Raw genomic sequence first — 17,721 nt, 5'->3', positions numbered from 1 at the left:
CTGACCCCCCCGGGGGCCTGAGGGGTGGGGCCAAGAGGGGTCAATTTGGCTGAATTGATATGAACAACTTCTTCTCTGAAACCAAGCAAGGGATATTGCTCATATTTGCCTGGTAGCATCCTTTTGGGTAGGGATTCAAAATTTTATAAAGGAAGGAACTGACCCCCACTCCCCTCGGGATGCAGAAGGCGGGGTCAAAAGAGGTCAATTGGTTTAAACAACTTCTTTTCTGAAACTAAGCAATGGATATCACTCACATTTATGTGGTAGCATCCCTATGGGGTTGTTCCAAAATTCAATTTCATTTCATGGATTAATGCATTTTTTTTACATCAAATCTTCACGTAGCCGTATAAAATGCCTATGATATATTGACATAGCAATACCAGTGACAAATATACTTAATCATCATTCTTGTTTCATATCTCATGAAATCCAGGTGAGCGATACAGGCCCTCTGGGCCTCTTGTATTGTACTTCATAACCATATGAGACAAATGTTCCTCTTTCATTGCTGAAGCAAAGAGTTTAACAAATATATATATAATATATGTACAATGTACATGTATATAATTCCAAAATGGAGAGGCAAATTCTTCAACGAAATTGTTTAAAAGTTTTTCCAAAGAATATCATATTCCTTGGAAAAAATTTAAAACACCATATATAATACCTGTACTTGCTCGATATTTGTCACTTATTGTGCAAAATGTATATTTTACTCCCTTAGCTGGACTCTGTATGATAACTGTGGTATACGTATAAATGAACCACAAAAAGTGTAAAAACACAAAAATTGGACACAATTACCTTTCGAACATTTTTTATTGAAAGAAAACTGTCAGCAATTGACAGCCTATGACCAATGCTGCTATGCAATATATATTCTAATGACATCATACTATGTAATCCAACACCTGTGAGTATCAATAATACAGATTATATTGTTCAGACTCTACACTCATCAATATACAAATGTTTACAAGTTTTAAATACCAAGTTATCCAAGTTTTACTAAACAAGGAAGTTTTTTGGCCGGGACCGGAGTAATGTTTGGTTTGTTTTTGCTTAACGTCCTATTAACAGCCAGGGTCATTTAAGGACGTGCCAGGTTTTGAAGGTGGAGGAAAGCCGGAGTACCCGGAGAAAAACCACCGGCCTACGGTCAGTACCTGGCAACTGCCCCACGTAGGTTTCGAACTCGCGACCCAGAGGTGGAGGGCTAGTGTTAAAGTGTTGGGACACCTTAACCACTCGGCCACCGCGGCCCCTGAGCGGCCCCGGAGTAATACTTGAGCTAAACAAGGTACATGTATTTGATTTATCCGAGTTTGAGTTAACAAAGTTTGACTGTAGATATAGATGAGTTTCCATAAATTCATGGCAGACATTTCTGTTTACACGTACATTTGTATATGTCTGTTGGCTAAAGATAGTTAAGATTTCAATCAAGCCAGGGTTTATTCTGTACAAGAAATAATGCAATTTTTCGGTACGATATACTGACTTGTTTGTATGAAAGATTGTAGGAAATTAACAGCTACATTTCTCGTTTGTTAAACATGTGTAACATAAATTCAGATAGTTATTTTTCAATGATCAGTGTATGCTATCCAAGGAGCATGATCAGAATCATTATTCTTTAATTCAAAATTTACTGGTCATTAAACCTCAATAATTTTCTTTCTTTACAGCAAGAGACAAACATCTATGATAAAAATTACAGCAAGAAACAAACATCTATGATAAAAATAAAAGAAGTATCCGAAATATACATTTAAGACTTCAAGTTGCAGAATTAATATTTCTGAAAAATAATGAAGAGTTGTTTAATTACATATAGGCCATTCCATTGTATTCAAAGGCACTTTTAAAATCAGTAAATGTTTTATTTTGAGTGTATCAGAATGGAATGTGGACAGTATAGATATAACATATTTAATATAAATTAACTTTCACAATGTGAAAACAAAATTGTCTTTATGCGTTTCATTTTCATAGTTCAATGTGGGTTTTTTTATCAAAAAAATACAGCAGTATGTAAAAAATACATAGATATATATTTATTTTCAAATATTGATCAGCAATGGGTTCATTAAGGATGTAGGGCTTGTTTAAAATCTATGGGTAATTACAATATACCAGAGTTATCTCCCTTCCTCTTTAAATATCTTCAAATAGATCAGCTGTACGGTTTTGGTTTGTTTTGTTTTTTGTTTAACGTCCTATTAACAGCCAGGGTCATTTAAGGACGTGCCAGGTTTTGGAGGTGGAGGAAAGCCGGAGTACCCGGAGAAAAACCACCGGCCTACGGTCAGTACCTGGCAACTGCCCCACCTAGGTTTCGAACTCGCAACCCAGCTGTACGGAATGGATATGCATTCAATAATACTTTTGAAACATTGGTGGTCTTCTCAAAGTAGATTTTGGTATCATGTTTTTTTTTTTAGGTTTCTATATTGAAATGTTTAATGATGATCATGCGTATGACTGAAGGTGTAAATTGGCGACACATTGATGTCAGAGAGAGGTAACAAGGACGTTATGAAACCTACAGCAGTAATCAGGAAAATACAAATAACTAAAGCAGGGCAGTATGATAAAGCTGTTTCTACACAAAACACTAAATCTTAATTATATATAATTAAGCGATCTTATATACAGAAAAGCAGAAAAAGCTAAAAATATCTATTTTATCCAAACATAATTTTCAACATTTTTTACAATGTACATGTATCAAGAAATTAAATTGTATAATGTGCCTACTTGGACTTTCAGAAATTCTAGCATCCACTTACTCAAATTAGATCTATAAATGACAAATTGGCTAAATAATGGACAAAAGTTTCATTAAAATGTCATCTTGTGATATTTCAGATCAACTGTAATAATTCATTATGTTCGAAATTCACTATGAGTTCTTAATTTGTACAAGTTGAATGTAAGTGAGTTTTTAATTAATACAAAAAATGAATAAAATTATGCACAAACAATATTGCTTTAGGGCAAGTGATACAAGAAACTGTTCTATGATGCCAATTTGATTCCATCACTTTTGCACGTTTTGACACAAACCAAGATGTTGGCCATTTTTTCCCTATTGGAAGACAACATCAAGAGGTTTTTAAATTGACGATTAACAAAACACATGACATGGTACACCAATATATATGACATTGCACTAAGGCCATTTCATTCAGATTTCATATTAAAATTAGCTTTTAGAGAAATATCATCATTTTACCATAAAAAAATTCAAATTTCACTGATGAAAAAGCAAGAAATGTTTCTACATTCTGAGAAAATCTTATTTCATAAATTGCAAGGAAAATTGACTTTAATACATAAAATAAAATATTATTCTTTTCTGAGACACCATGTTTGTGTTTATGATATGAAGTGGTTAAAACCAGACGTGATAGAAAGAGGCAGAACCAAAAATAGTCAAAATGAACAAAAAGAAAAAACGCTAAGGGGAGGTAATCCAACAGTATACTGCGGTATGAGCCAGAATAGAATGCATGTAAAATCAGAACACCACAACACATATTTAATAAGATACATACAAAATCACAACAGGTGGTATACATAAAATTATAGATTTCAGCTAGAAATTGTCAAGTAGAAGAATATCGATGTCTGGAATGTTGTACAAAAATACATCAATACATAAAATAATTTCTAAAAAGGGAATGATCGACAGGAATGAAATATTATGTAAAATTGAAAACTTGAACATTCTTCCTCTATCTTATTAAAAATACATCAATAATACATTCAAATGTCAAATGAAAACTTGGACAGAATGTCCAAATGATGAAATCAGAATACTTATCTGACGTGATCCTTGAGATATCAAGCACCATGAATTTACACTGTATTGCGACTTCCTTGAAACCCTGTATGATATATACACCTGTACAGACCAGATTTAAACAGTTTTCCTGCATCTACACTTTCCATGTATCAAAACCAAATCCATAAATATTAAAACTAATATAATGGTGCTCGTATTGTTTATTTTCTAGATTGACTAGCTTGTATAAATCAGATATCTAAGGAATATGATTATACATATGTATACCTGACCATGTAAACTGAACCTGTGTAATCTGCAAACCTGTCAATAACGTCCCCAGTGAGTGATGGTCTGTTTAGACAGGTTTTTACTGTAATTACATAACACATCTTTATAGTTCTCTATAATAAATATCAAAAACATAAAATAAACAATATAAATTATCCCTCTAAAAATGAAAATAAAAATGTTGAAAAAAACTGGAATGTCATTTTGAACTGTGTTGTAATTTATCTCCTAAGAATTGATTGTGACATTTTCCTAAAAAATCTCTAGAATCAGCTCTGCTTCCCAATCTCAAATTTTCTAATGATTTCTGAAGCTGTAAAGATACAGGAATCAATGATCCCAGCTACGGTAAATGTCCCTCCAATGATAGCACAAATCTGTAAAAATATAAAAATGTGAACAAGATTAATCATCAGTAAATACAGTTGATAGAACATCATAACATGTACCTGCAGAATATTGTATGAACACATGTCCTGATCCTGATATACTGACTAAATGTTAAAAAAAAGAAATAAAATAAAATAAATGATCTTACTGAAAACATGTTTTTTAACGTATTGTTTAATCATCCAATTTTAAACAGAAAAGTACCATTTCCCTTTTCTCACAGACTCTGCAAAACAATTCTGTCAATTTTAATATTATAGAGAGATTCTCCCTAACTCCCAACAGCATGGCTAAAGTAAGATCAACCCTCTACCTATAGTACTGTGTAGTAGATGAGCTGAATTACAAGTCTAATTTTATATTGCAATTTAACAAACAAAAATGATTAAGTATTGAATTGAAAGTATACTCCGACATTAGATACGCTATATTATATATAAGTAATAATGTACACTTGCAGTACATCTGTAAGGAATGTGTTGAAATGTTGATTTAACAAAAATTATTTTTAAGCATTAAATGGACAATATTCTAATGGTCATAAGTTATGTTATACATATGATAAAATATACTTACAGTTGTAAGAATGTGTAGAAAGGCTTTCTTTTCTCCATGTAGCGTACTGTGATGGGACTAAGGTCGTATCTGAACCAAATGGCTGGCATGATTCTACCCCCATGTCCATATTGTAACATATCCTGTGAAGAATGGAAACAAACATGTGTGACCAAATATGTCTAAAGCATATCAAAGAATTTTGACATGAAATTCAAAGAACAAATTTTGTGATTATCTATATCTATAATATTTATATAAGATAAAGTCTTACTTACTCTGTGTGAGTATGTATATGGTAAATAAAGTCTTACTTACTCTGTGTGAGTATGTATATGGTAAATAGAGTCTTACTTACTCTGTGTGAGTATGTAGACCGGTAGATAAAGTCTTACTTACTCTGTGTGAGAATGTATACCGGTAAATAAAGTCTTACTTACTCTGTGTGAGTATGTATATGGTAAATAAAGTCTTACTTACTCTGTGTGAGTATGTATACCGGTAGATAAAGTCTTACTTACTCTGTGTGAGTATGTATATGGTAAATAAAGTCTTACTTACTCTGTGTGAGTATGTAGACCGGTAGATAAAGTCTTACTTACTCTGTGTGAGAATGTATACCGGTAAATAAAGTCTTACGTACTCTGGGTGAGTATGTATACTGGTAGATAAAGTCTTACTTACTCTGTGTGAGAATGTATACCGGTAAATAAAGTCTTACTTACTCTGTGTGAGTATGTATATGGTAAATAAAGTCTTACTTACTCTGTGTGAGTATGTATATGGTAAATAAAGTCTTACTTACTCTGTGTGAGTATGTTTATGGTAAATAAAGTCTTACTTACTCTGTGTGAGTATGTATACCGGTAGATAAAGTCTTACTTACTCTGTGTGAGAATGTATACCGGTAAATAAAGTCTTACTTACTCTGTGTGAGTATGTATATGGTAAATAAAGTCTTACTTACTCTGTGTGAGTATGTATATGGTAAATAAAGTCTTACTTACTCTGTGTGAGTATGTAGACCGGTAGATAAAGTCTTACTTACTCTGTGTGAGTATGTATACCGGTAGATAAAGTCTTACTTACTCTGTGTGAGAATGTATACTGGTAGATAAAGTCTTACTTACTCTGTGTGAGTATGTATACCGGTAGATAAAGTCTTACTTACTCTGTGAGAGTATGTATACCGGTAGATAAAGTCTTACTTACTCTGTGTGAGTATGTAGACCGGTAGATAAAGTCTTACTTACTCTGTGAGAGTATGTATACCGGTAGATAAAGTCTTACTTACTCTGTGTGAGTATGTATACCGGTAGATAAAGTCTTACTTACTCTGTGTGAGTATGTATACCGGTAGATAAAGTCTTACTTAACCTGTGTGAGTATGTAGACCGGTAGATAAAGTCTTACTTACTCTGTGTGAGTATTTATACTGGTAAATAAAGTCTTACTTACTCTGTGTGAGTATTTATACTGGTAAATAAAGTCTTACTTACTCTGTGTGAGTATGTAGACCGGTAGATAAAGTCTTACTTACCCTGTGTGAGTATGTATACCGGTAGATAAAGTCTTACTTACTCTGTGTGAGTATGTATACCGGTAGATAAAGTCTTACTTACTCTGTGTGAGTATGTATATGGTAAATAAAGTCTTACTTACTCTGTGTGAGTATGTAGACCGGTAGATAAAGTCTTAATTACCCTGTATGAGTATGTATACCGGTAGATAAAGTCTTAATTACCCTGTGTGAGTATGTATATGGTAAATAAAGTCTTACTTACTCTGTGTGAGTATGTATACCGGTAAATAAAGTCTTACTTACTCTGTGTGAGTATGTATACCGGTAAATAAGGCCTTACTTACTCTGTGTGAGTATGTAGACCGGTAGATAAAGTCTTACTTACTCTGTGTGAGTATGTAGACCGGTAGATAAAGTCTTACTTACTCTGTGTATGTAGACCGGTAGATACAGTCTTACTTACTCTGTGTGAGTATGTATACCGGTAGATAAAGTCTTACTTACTCTGTGTGAGTATTTATACTGGTAAATAAAGTCTTACTTACTCTGTGTATGTAGACCGGTAGATAAAGTCTTACTTACCCTGTGTGAGTATGTATACCGGTAGATAAAGTCTTACTTACTCTGTGTGAGTATGTAGACCGGTAGATAAAGTCTTACTTACTCTGTGTGAGTATGTATATGGTAAATAAAGTCTTACTTACTCTGTGTATGTAGACCGGTAGATAAAGTCTTACTTACTCTGTGTGAGTATGTAGACCGGTAGATAAAGTCTTACTTACTCTGTGTGAGTATGTATATCGGTAGATAAAGTCTAACTTACTCTGTGTGAGTATGTATACCGGTAGATAAAGTCTTACTTACTCTGTGTGAGTATGTAGACCGGTAGATAAAGTCTTACTTACTCTGTGTGAGTATGTATACTGGTAGATAAAGTCTAACTTACTCTGTGTGAGTATGTATACCGGTAGATAAAGTCTTACTTACTCTGTGTGAGTATGTATATGGTAAATAAAGTCTTACTTACTCTGTGTGAGTATGTATACCGGTAGATAAAGTCTTACTTACTCTGTGTGAGTATGTATACCGGTAGATAAAGTCTTACTTACTCTGTGTATGTAGACCGGTAGATAAAGTCTTACTTACTCTGTGTGAGTATGTATACCGGTAAATAAAGTCTTACTTACTCTGTGTGAGTATGTAGACCGGTAGATAAAGTCTTACTTACTCTGTGTGAGTATGTAGACCAGTAGATAAAGTCTTACTTACTCTGTGTGAGTATGTATATCGGTAAATAAAGTCTTACTTACTCTGTGTGAGTATGTATATCGGTAGATAAAGTCTTACTTACTCTGTGTGAGTATGTATACCAGTAGATAAAGTCTTACTTACTCTGTGTGAGTATGTATACCGGTAGATAAAGTCTTACTTACTCTGTGAGAGTATGTTTACCGGTAGATAAAGTCTTACTTACTCTGTGTGAGTATGTAGACCGTTAGATAAAGTCTTACTTACTCTGTGTGAGTATGTATATCGGTAGATAAAGTCTTACTTACTCTGTGTGAGTATGTAGACCAGTAGATAAAGTCTTACTTACTCTGTGTGAGTATGTATACCGGTAGATAAAGTCTTACTTACTCTGTGTGAGTATGTATACTGATATGGGAAATGTACGTTTCCCTTGATGTCTTCATACACAGTAGGAACTATCTTCACAATGTAGTCATGGGTATGTAAAGCTGTAAATTCAAAAAGTAAATTAACTTCATTCCAAAGACCTCAGCACACAAAAAAAATGTTTCCCTCAGTTAAGAATTATGGAAGACTGGATTGTTCCAATTGGAATTATTGGATCCAAGTTTGATAGGGAGTGGATATATAGATAGGTGTTGTTTTGAGGTACATCTATACCAAAAATCATCAAAATTTTTCTCTTTGTTTTTGTAAAGACTGTTAATTGTTCCAATGTAATTTGCCCACCATCCATCTTTCTGCCATATATATCAACTATAACAACATTAAAATCAATGTTCACTACTTTAAATGTGTATTCACACACCATCATATTGAATACCTTTAATGTTTTATAACATAATGATAGCAGACACAGTTCATGTGAATATAGCCTGGTTTAACCATCTTTACTCAGATGGTGTTTCTGTTCATATTTTGGATAAATACGGTATGTATAGTATTTTAACAGATAACTTTGTGATTAAATTGATTTGAGATAGAGTTGTTTATTATAACATAATATAATCTTAATATGTAAATACATCTGGCATTAGAGAGGAAAAATGTGTTTAATAATGACTTACCATTAGCTTTTAGCCTGTCGACGTTTTCTAGAGGATTGAAAGAACCCTTCACAACCTGTCAATAAACAACATGTGAAGAAAAATGATGAAGAAATGTGTTTGTTTTTAATTTATTTATTTATTAAAGGTAATTATAATGCAATGTCTCTGGTACCTTCAAAACCTGGGACCTTTGTCTAGGACACGTACAGACTCTACCCACAGGTATTTGTAGTTTGAAATTGAATGATGATAATATACATGTACACCTATATAGTAAAGGTTTGATTAATTCCTGTGCTCTACCAAAGGTGTGGAGAGAAATTCATCTCTAGCCATCTCATTAAAAATCAGCTGACACAGCAGTTTGATTAACGTTACTTAATTAAAAAAATTCCGTAGGAAAGCATTATTTTTTATAGGGAAAACTCATTTAAAGCCAAGAAAAACTAAAAATATATTGGTTAAAGAAACTTTCCTGAATTCTGTAATGCAATCCCATGGAGAATATTAAGCTGAGAAATTTCTGTAAGTTACGGAACTTTGAGGAAACTGCAGTCTTGCATTATACATACAATATATAGACCGTAATACAGCTCTACTTTTACAACAGATAATTTACCAGGGACTATTTCAAACAGGCAAACCGGATTCCTGATAGTTTCAGATAATCTATAGCACATTAGGCCAGAGATTTTTCTTACATGGTATATAATATGTGACCGAGTTTTAGAAACCTACCTTGTCTTCTTGGACATCCATTCCAAACCGAACCTTATGGATGATGTGTGTCATATCTGGGTTTTGTGGTTGAACTTTGGATGAATGTGTGGACACATGGAAGTTTCCTGGAATCTGGAACAGGTTTTATTTTTTTTTGAGTTGGAAATGATGAGGTACACAAAATTATACTTTTAACATTAACTGAAATTTTTTGAGAGATTCAGAAATTTCATAATTTTTTTCTTTTGATGCACAACAGTGTTTTCATACATGCATTATATGTCTGCAAAGAATCAAACCAACAGTTTGAACAAATCATCATCAATTTTTTTGTTTTTAATTTATTCAGAGCAACCCAACGACGACAGTCTAGACAGAAAAGAAGAACACAATTGGAGAGCCCTAATCTAAATTATTTTGCATGATCTTGAAACAAATTTGTTCATGCTCATTTCTAGACATTTAATGGTGTTTGAAGCCTTATACTTATATGTGGTTTTAATTAACTGTGCAGTGGACATATCAACTATTAAATAATCTGAATGACACGTCCATTTTTCAAGAGAACACAAAAGTATCAGAGTTTATTTCACCAGTACTTACCAAATAATCTAAATAGAAAGTGTCCCTAATGGCGTCAGTAGATGGCAGCTATTTTATTTTTTCTATTTTTTTTTTTATCTTTCACCAAGATGGCACCCTATACTCCGACCTACACCCCATTCCGACTCCAACCAAAGACAAAAATTGTCACAAGCTTTCTAGGAGAATTAGTGAGGCTTATAACAGCAAAGTTAAGATATTTTGTCAAGTACTATCTCATAATGGGGTCTTATATGGAGGCCAATGTTAATGAGGTTATCATTTTCAATGTCCTAAACAGGGGTCAAACTCAGGCCTAATAGCCTAATAAATTGTGCCCAAGAGAATTTTCCCTAGTCAGTAGCTATATGAAGCACCTAGTATCAACCAGAGATTTGGTTTTTGATAAACAGCATAAATTGCATCGTCAGATTCAAACAAAATTCCATCATTAAAGATTTTACCTTATTCACAAGAAAGTGAGATTCCATTCGACATCCTTCAGAACTTTCCGTCACCAGCTCAAACTTTTGGGTATTATCTTGGAAACCAACCTCGTGTCTCCCCATGTCATCCTGAATATCCAATCCAAGATCTGGAAGAAAAACGGCATGGACCAGTCAAAAATGTTTTAAAGATTGATTTGAAGGACAATAGCCAATCAAATTGACCTAGGCAAAGACATTCTGTTACAAATCTATAAATAGCAGGGGACATTTGTTTGTGTAGACAAACAGGTTTATCAACTTTTGAAGTATATATTTTGATGGACCTGCCGATATTAAAATGTTGAGATTCGTAGTAAAGGCAAAAATGGTCAACATCATTGTTACATGTATTTGGTCAAACTGTTTGGATCACATTAATAACATGAGAGCCCACCATTGAATGATCCATATCAGTCAAATGAAAGACAGATTTCTTTCTCTTCTTTTCCCTTCTTTCACTCTTCCTTCAAACATTTAATACCTTTATATAACATGATATAGCAGGAGCTAAATAGGAAGTATGTTAGAATACTCGCTTCCACATTATACAGTATTACAATATACAATATATAATACACTCAAACTGTTTTGTACTCACATTCACATTTAAGGTTTGGTAGAGTGATGTTGAGAAACACTGGAATCTTCTCCGAGTGTTTTACCGGGTCTTCAACAGTTAATTCACTTCCTCTGAAATATAAAAATCATAAAGATAATTAATCAGGGCAATTTTTTCTATTTTTTTTCTATTTTTTCAAATTTTTTCAAGAGGTTTTTAACATATATTTATGGCAACATACAAAATAATTTCGATGAAATTTCATCCATATGCCACCAAATTCACTTTCATTCACAATTGTTACAAGGGGGGGAATTATTTCTGAGGGAATCTTTTTAAAGTTAATGATTGATCATTATGATTTCTCAAATGATTATTGATTAATTATATATTGAACAGTCATAAACAGAAATGAAAATATCTAAAAACCAGATAACAAAATCATGAGATGTGGTAATAGGGTTTACTCAGAGATAAAATGACTAATCATTGATTAATCGTAACACTTCTCGTACCTGATCAAATTTAACTTCTTGTGATATACAGATGTACTTGTAATACTGTATGTAAATACTTACGTTTCAACAGATATAAACAGCGAAAGCTCTGATAGAAATAGAAAAATTATAAATAGAACACTAGAGATGGAAATACAGGCTCCTGTTAAGGTCGGCTGGGTCAAGTCCTTAGGAACCTTTCGATAGATGTCGAACCTAGAAACAAATAAAAAAAAAAATGTTAATCTCCATCACTGGAAATAAGTTAACTCTTCAGTCATCTATCCATATGCATGTTTTTTTACTGATGATCACAGTTATCAGAGATAAGAGTTTTTTTAAGCCTTTAAAAAAGAAAAATATATTATTCTAAATGGTAATATTTCTTTAATCATCACCCATCAAGACACAATGGACAATGATACTGATAATGACTTGTATCTGGAAAAATATCTTTCATGTCATCTACAATTATCAGATCTTGGTAGCCAGAGATAAGGAAAGGTGGTAGCAGCAACCATGATCAAAATCACTTCATGATTTGCTGCATAATGAGAGACCTGATTTTAATGAGATTTGGCAGCAGCCACTTTCTAAAATAGCTTACATCCTGGTATTTAGTACTACGAAGGGGAGAGGAGCCAACGTCAGATGGACATCAGTGGGTATTCTTAGTGTGGAAATTCGCGTTGAGTATGGATACCTTAAAGGTATGCCGGGCAGTTATAGCAAATAAACTAATTATAAACAAGGGAGAATAACCGCAACATACTCAAGCTTAACCGATAAGTGGAGACTTTATTGGTCTACTAGTTTCGACCCTATCGCAGGGTCTTCATCAGGAGTATGTTGCGGTTATTCTCCCTAGGCCTTGTATTTAGTAGATACCAGGGAGTCAAAAACTGCTGGCTTACTAGACCAATGCTCTACAGAATAACCTTAAGAAAAATTCTCACTACCCAAGTCGGTAGGAAAAAGCTAGTATTTACTGGGGTTACTTCAGTGAATCACACTGAATTATACACTGACAATTTGAATTTCCGGCTATGATTGATCTATGTTGAATACATTTGTATATATAATACTTTAACAATTCACATCCATATATGTTATATGCTGCCATCCAGGTATTCATATCATTTAATAGATGATTGGTCACCATGATCACGTCAGGGTACCAGGCCGACCATCGCTGTACAATCAAAACATCCTTTTTTAGGGGATGTGGACTTGATGTATATAGTGTTGTCAGCTTCAGTTAATTCTGGCTTGGTAATTAGGTGCAGTAGATCGTGAGTTCAAGGTCCTGTCAGGGCATGAATCATAAGTCAAGATTTCCTCCTTTGTCATTTGTGTTTCTATGTTTTTATTAGGTATAACCAGGAACCAATCAGGTTTTGGGAGAAACCACAATGTTTTCAGATAGGGGAAAAGATTGCAAATGTTTTCAGGAATTCAACAATTGTCATTTGAGGCAAAAATTGTCTTCAGTTTTTAGAAAACAATTAATTATCTTGTAAATTTCAGTAATACATCATTTTTGAGTTAAACTTGTAGATATTTTTATACCGGTAATCAAATTAAGATATACAGAAATTATGCAATATTATTAAAAAATATGCATCTAAAGCCATATAAATTGACTAAGAAATCACTAAGGCGAAATTTTTTAACTTTTGTTAGCTCCAAAAAACAGGTTTTATTTTTTTTTTGATTCAGAGGGGAATTTGCTCCTCTAGGTGACTTACCTATAAAAAGTAGTAATTAAAACAAGCCTAAAAATTCAAATCCCGGATTACAGTATATACAATAATGTCAAGTCCTTTGTAAGATTTCTGTGTAAAGCAACTAACATAAAGAATCTACATGTAAAGCAGATGTCATATTTATCATTTGTTTCATAAAGGTAATTCCTTTCCATGTAAAGTGGTCTTTTTAAGCTTATACTTCTTGGACTGACATATGACAGAAACGGGGAATCAACCTGCAACTGCATGTATTTTATGTAGATATGTAGATTTTATTCTTGTTATGAGTAAAAAAAACTTCAAACTGACAAGATTTAACATTTCATTTTTTATGATGATTGACAGCTAACATATACCAATATAGACAGCATTCCCAAACAACATTATGTTTCAAAACAAAACAAAAAAACTTATGCATGTAGTAAGTTACTTTGTATGTTAACAGGGGGTTACAAGTTCAAGCATCTGGCCATGGGTAAGGGGTGTATTCAACTGTGACAGAATTAAAAAAACATCACAAACTTCTGAATCATAAACCTCTATTTTAGCAACATCAATATTATTTCATGTGTGTTAACAGTTAACAGGTGAAGGCAAGAAATGAAAGTAGATGGGAATTCATAATTATAGCATACATCTTTGCAGTGACATAAGAGTATATGAATAGACAAATACAGCGACCAGACCAGGACTCCAAATCACAGTGGAGAAGGTTAACGGACTTGGAGGGTGCAGGACTTGCGTCCCCTTGTATATTAGGGAGTGCGGCGACGCACTCGGAGCGCGAAGCGTGAATATGGCGAGAGATACGAGCATGAACTTCTTCGATCCGATCTGGGAGAGAGATATCGATAGATAATCTAATTTTAATCAATTTTTGCATGTTCAGCAATAACTAATCTATCGTTGTGGCATGTTGGTTTCAGCGAAGAGTTCGCGATTTGCTCAAGCTAAGGCACATTAATGACGCGACTGGAGACGAAGGATCGTTGTTTAAACCAGGACCTTCAAAATATAGAGGGACTGTCTATAACTATTTTAATGTATCTACATGTAGGCAGCTAGTGGCTATACATGTTTTTTATATATTTTTTATTCACATTTCTGTTTTGTCACTACCATTGGAGAACACTCTATAACTATTTTAATGTATCTAAATGTAGGCAGCTAGTGGCTATACATGTTTTTTTGTTTATTTTTTATTCACATTTCTGTTTTGTCTCTACTATTGGAGAAATTTTAAAATCAATCAAATTAATTTCATGAAATGAAATATGTGAAAGAACTGGGAAAAATACATTTTTTGCCAAGACCCCCAGAGGGAATCAAACCCAGGTCACCAGCATGATAATCCATGGCTCTTACCTCCTGAGCCAAGGAAGCATGCTCTGTCAGCTAATTAAGTTAGAGAGACCGTATGTTAGGCAATATACAAGCCACACTGACCAGCTCATTTTACAAGATTTTACAAAAGTATCTGTCAATGAATGAATTACTCCAACAATGTTAGAGGTTTTACACGGCGAGATACTTTTGACAAGCGCAGTCTGCAAAATCATATCCGATAGAAAAAGAGCCGACCAGCGGCCTCTTATATTTGTGTATGTTATATGAGTATGAATGAATGTGAACTTCATTATAATGATCTAAATTTTTCCCCTGCACTTCTCAATCATAGCATGTACAAATGTATATTCTATGCCTAAACAGAACGCTCGGTTATTTAAACATATACAATAATTAGTATTTCATGAACAGATCAATATACAAAACTTACACGTGGTTAATTAATAAAACCATATACGGCCATATGCATGTTTAGTTTTAATTTAATACAAACTGATTGTATTTAATTTAATACTCAGAAATAATCCTTTTGGAAACATCGATTTAAATAAGAGCTAAAAATAACGAAACGCTTGACAGTTACATAAAATAAAAACACTAATATGCAACAACGATAACTCTGGTATCTATCTGTATAGCCAGTGGGTAAGTAACACGTATGCAGTCCGAAGCGAGACATGGGTTTGTAAACAAGTCCATCGGTCCATCCCGAGGTCTCGACGTCAATCCTTGTTGTTGTTTTTTTTTTGCACTTATGCCAACAAATATAGGGAGCAATTTACTACACAACGTACCTCCGAATGTCGAACTGCATCTTGTTTATAAATTTGACGTATCCAGCTGGCAAGAGTAAATTGCTCCAACCGGTAGATGAGGAACGGAAGTTACGTTGTTTGTGTTTGGTGGATTTTGATTGGCTTTGATGAAACGAAAGTAGGATGGAATTAATAATTATTAATTTGCTTTTGGAGTATTTTCAAAATATATATGCATATGCTATCAATGCTCATACTATGAACTATGTGGATGTCTTGGATGAAATGTAAACCCATTTACTTAAAACCACATCAATCCGACATAAAGGGAAAGTAGGCTTCAGGCTAATGTAATGTGTAACAGGTGCGCGTTTTTATATTTTGTAAGAGTTATGCCCCCTTTGACTTTGATGCGGTAAGAATTCTGCAATTTTGTTCGTTTTAATTTATCACAAGCAAAACCATTTACAATATCAAAAGCAAAACAAAGAATAATACTACATATTTTAAAGTAATATGGTTTCATATATATTTTTGTCTGAAACCACGCTACTAATTAACGAACAGCATCTCCTGTTTAAAATAATGTTGCCAACATCATCACCTGAACTCAAATAGAAAAGCAGTACGGTAGGGACTAATTTTGATTGTCGAACTTTTCGTTTTTACTATAAATCGATTTCAATATGTTATACTTCTAATTATGCCAGATTTAGGGGTTTATTCCAAACTTGTAGATCTGGTAGAAAGGTTTCATCATTTGAACATAAAACGAATCAAGGGTCTCCATAGCGTTAAACCTCAGTAACCTTCAAAAGACCAGCTGTTGGCAGGCCGCTTCTTTACAGGGGATACCATACAATATCTGCCGACAGGAAAGACTACTCCTTTACAGGGGATACCATACCATACCATTCCTACAGTCAAGAAAGGTCGCTTCTTTACGAGAGAAACCATACAATATCTCTACGGACAGAAAAGGCTTTTTTTTACAGGGAAAACATACAATCTCTACGGATAGGAAGGAAAGGTCACTTCTTTACAGAGTAAACCATACAATCCACGGACAGGAAAGAAATGCCACTTCAGTACGCGATAGACCATACAATCTCTACGGACACTCGGAAAGAACGCTTCTTTACAGAGTAGACCCAATCTAATTTAAATTAGACTTGTAATTTACGCAATCTAATCAAAATCTAGATGGCCAATCTCATTACATGTAACGTACGTAGTGAGAACGCAGTGAGAATAAAAATCTAGATTTTAATTAGATTGGTAATTAACGCTCCTCTACAATACTCTTCGATACACTTCAATACAAATTGTATTGCAGTGTATCGTAGAGTATCGTAGAGGTGTGGAGTGTGGAAATGAAATTACAAGTCTAATCAGCTTGAGAGTAAACCATACAATCTCTACGGACAGGAAAGAAAGGTCCCTTTTTACATGGGAAACTATAATGTCTCTATACGGACAGGAAAGAAAGGCCCATTCTTCACGCGAGAAACCATACAACTTCTATATACGAACAGGAAAGTAAGGCCGCTTCCTTATGTGTGAAACCATACAATCTGTACAAACAGGAAAGGCAGCTTCTTACAGTGGAAACCATCAATCAACCCCTAACAAGAATCTTCAACTAGACAGTCATGGACGACTGTATCCCAAGATACTAAAGACAGGTATATCGTCAATCTTTAAAACACAAGGAAGCCGACACCAAACCCTGATTCGTATAGGAGATTCTCAGTATCCAGCATCATTAGGTAGGTCAATCTTCATCTGGAAAGAAAAATAGCCTACCAAGAGGGTCACCACAGGGGCTCCAGAATGACGAGAAGGATGTGTAGACAATCACAAGCCCGCTAATGCATTTTATGTAGTTTGACAAATGTCTATTCTGTGTCAAATAAACAATTGATAAAACTTGGTTCTAATGCAGAGACTGAGTAAAGATACGATACCAAACAGTCAAGTGGAACAATCTTCTCGCACAACCAGTTCACGAGCAACAATTGGTGCAGCACGATCCCCAAGGGCATACGCATGTTTCTGAACCTGGTTCTGAACCAACTGGGAAACAGTACCATACCATATCGGAAGCCTCACATGTGCAGACGTGTCCCCTTCATAGCAGTCCACGTCTAAAGTCAATAACCACTGGAATC

The 17,721-nt window shown here is 34.1% G+C and overlaps 1 protein-coding gene across 1 annotated transcript; it reads right to left on the bottom strand.

Annotated features, from left to right (window-relative positions):
• Positions 1–806: 806 nt before the first annotated feature.
• Positions 807–15,685, bottom strand: LOC117339315 (endoplasmic reticulum-Golgi intermediate compartment protein 1-like). Its single transcript, XM_033900842.1, has 9 exons — positions 15,590–15,685; positions 11,782–11,916; positions 11,243–11,334; positions 10,621–10,751; positions 9,593–9,706; positions 8,873–8,927; positions 8,193–8,293; positions 5,054–5,175; positions 807–4,464 (listed from the first exon to the last, which is right to left on the bottom strand). The coding sequence occupies exons 1-9, from the start codon at positions 15,607–15,609 to the stop codon at positions 4,431–4,433; spliced, it is 804 nt and encodes a 267-aa protein (XP_033756733.1). The 5' UTR covers positions 15,610–15,685; the 3' UTR covers positions 807–4,430.
• Positions 15,686–17,721: the final 2,036 nt, after the last annotated feature.

The sequence above is a fragment of the Pecten maximus genome, chromosome 12, assembly GCF_902652985.1.
Source record: "Pecten maximus chromosome 12, xPecMax1.1, whole genome shotgun sequence".
NCBI classification, from domain to species: Eukaryota; Metazoa; Mollusca; class Bivalvia; order Pectinida; family Pectinidae; genus Pecten; species Pecten maximus.
This window is presented reverse-complemented; position numbering and strand designations above follow the sequence as displayed.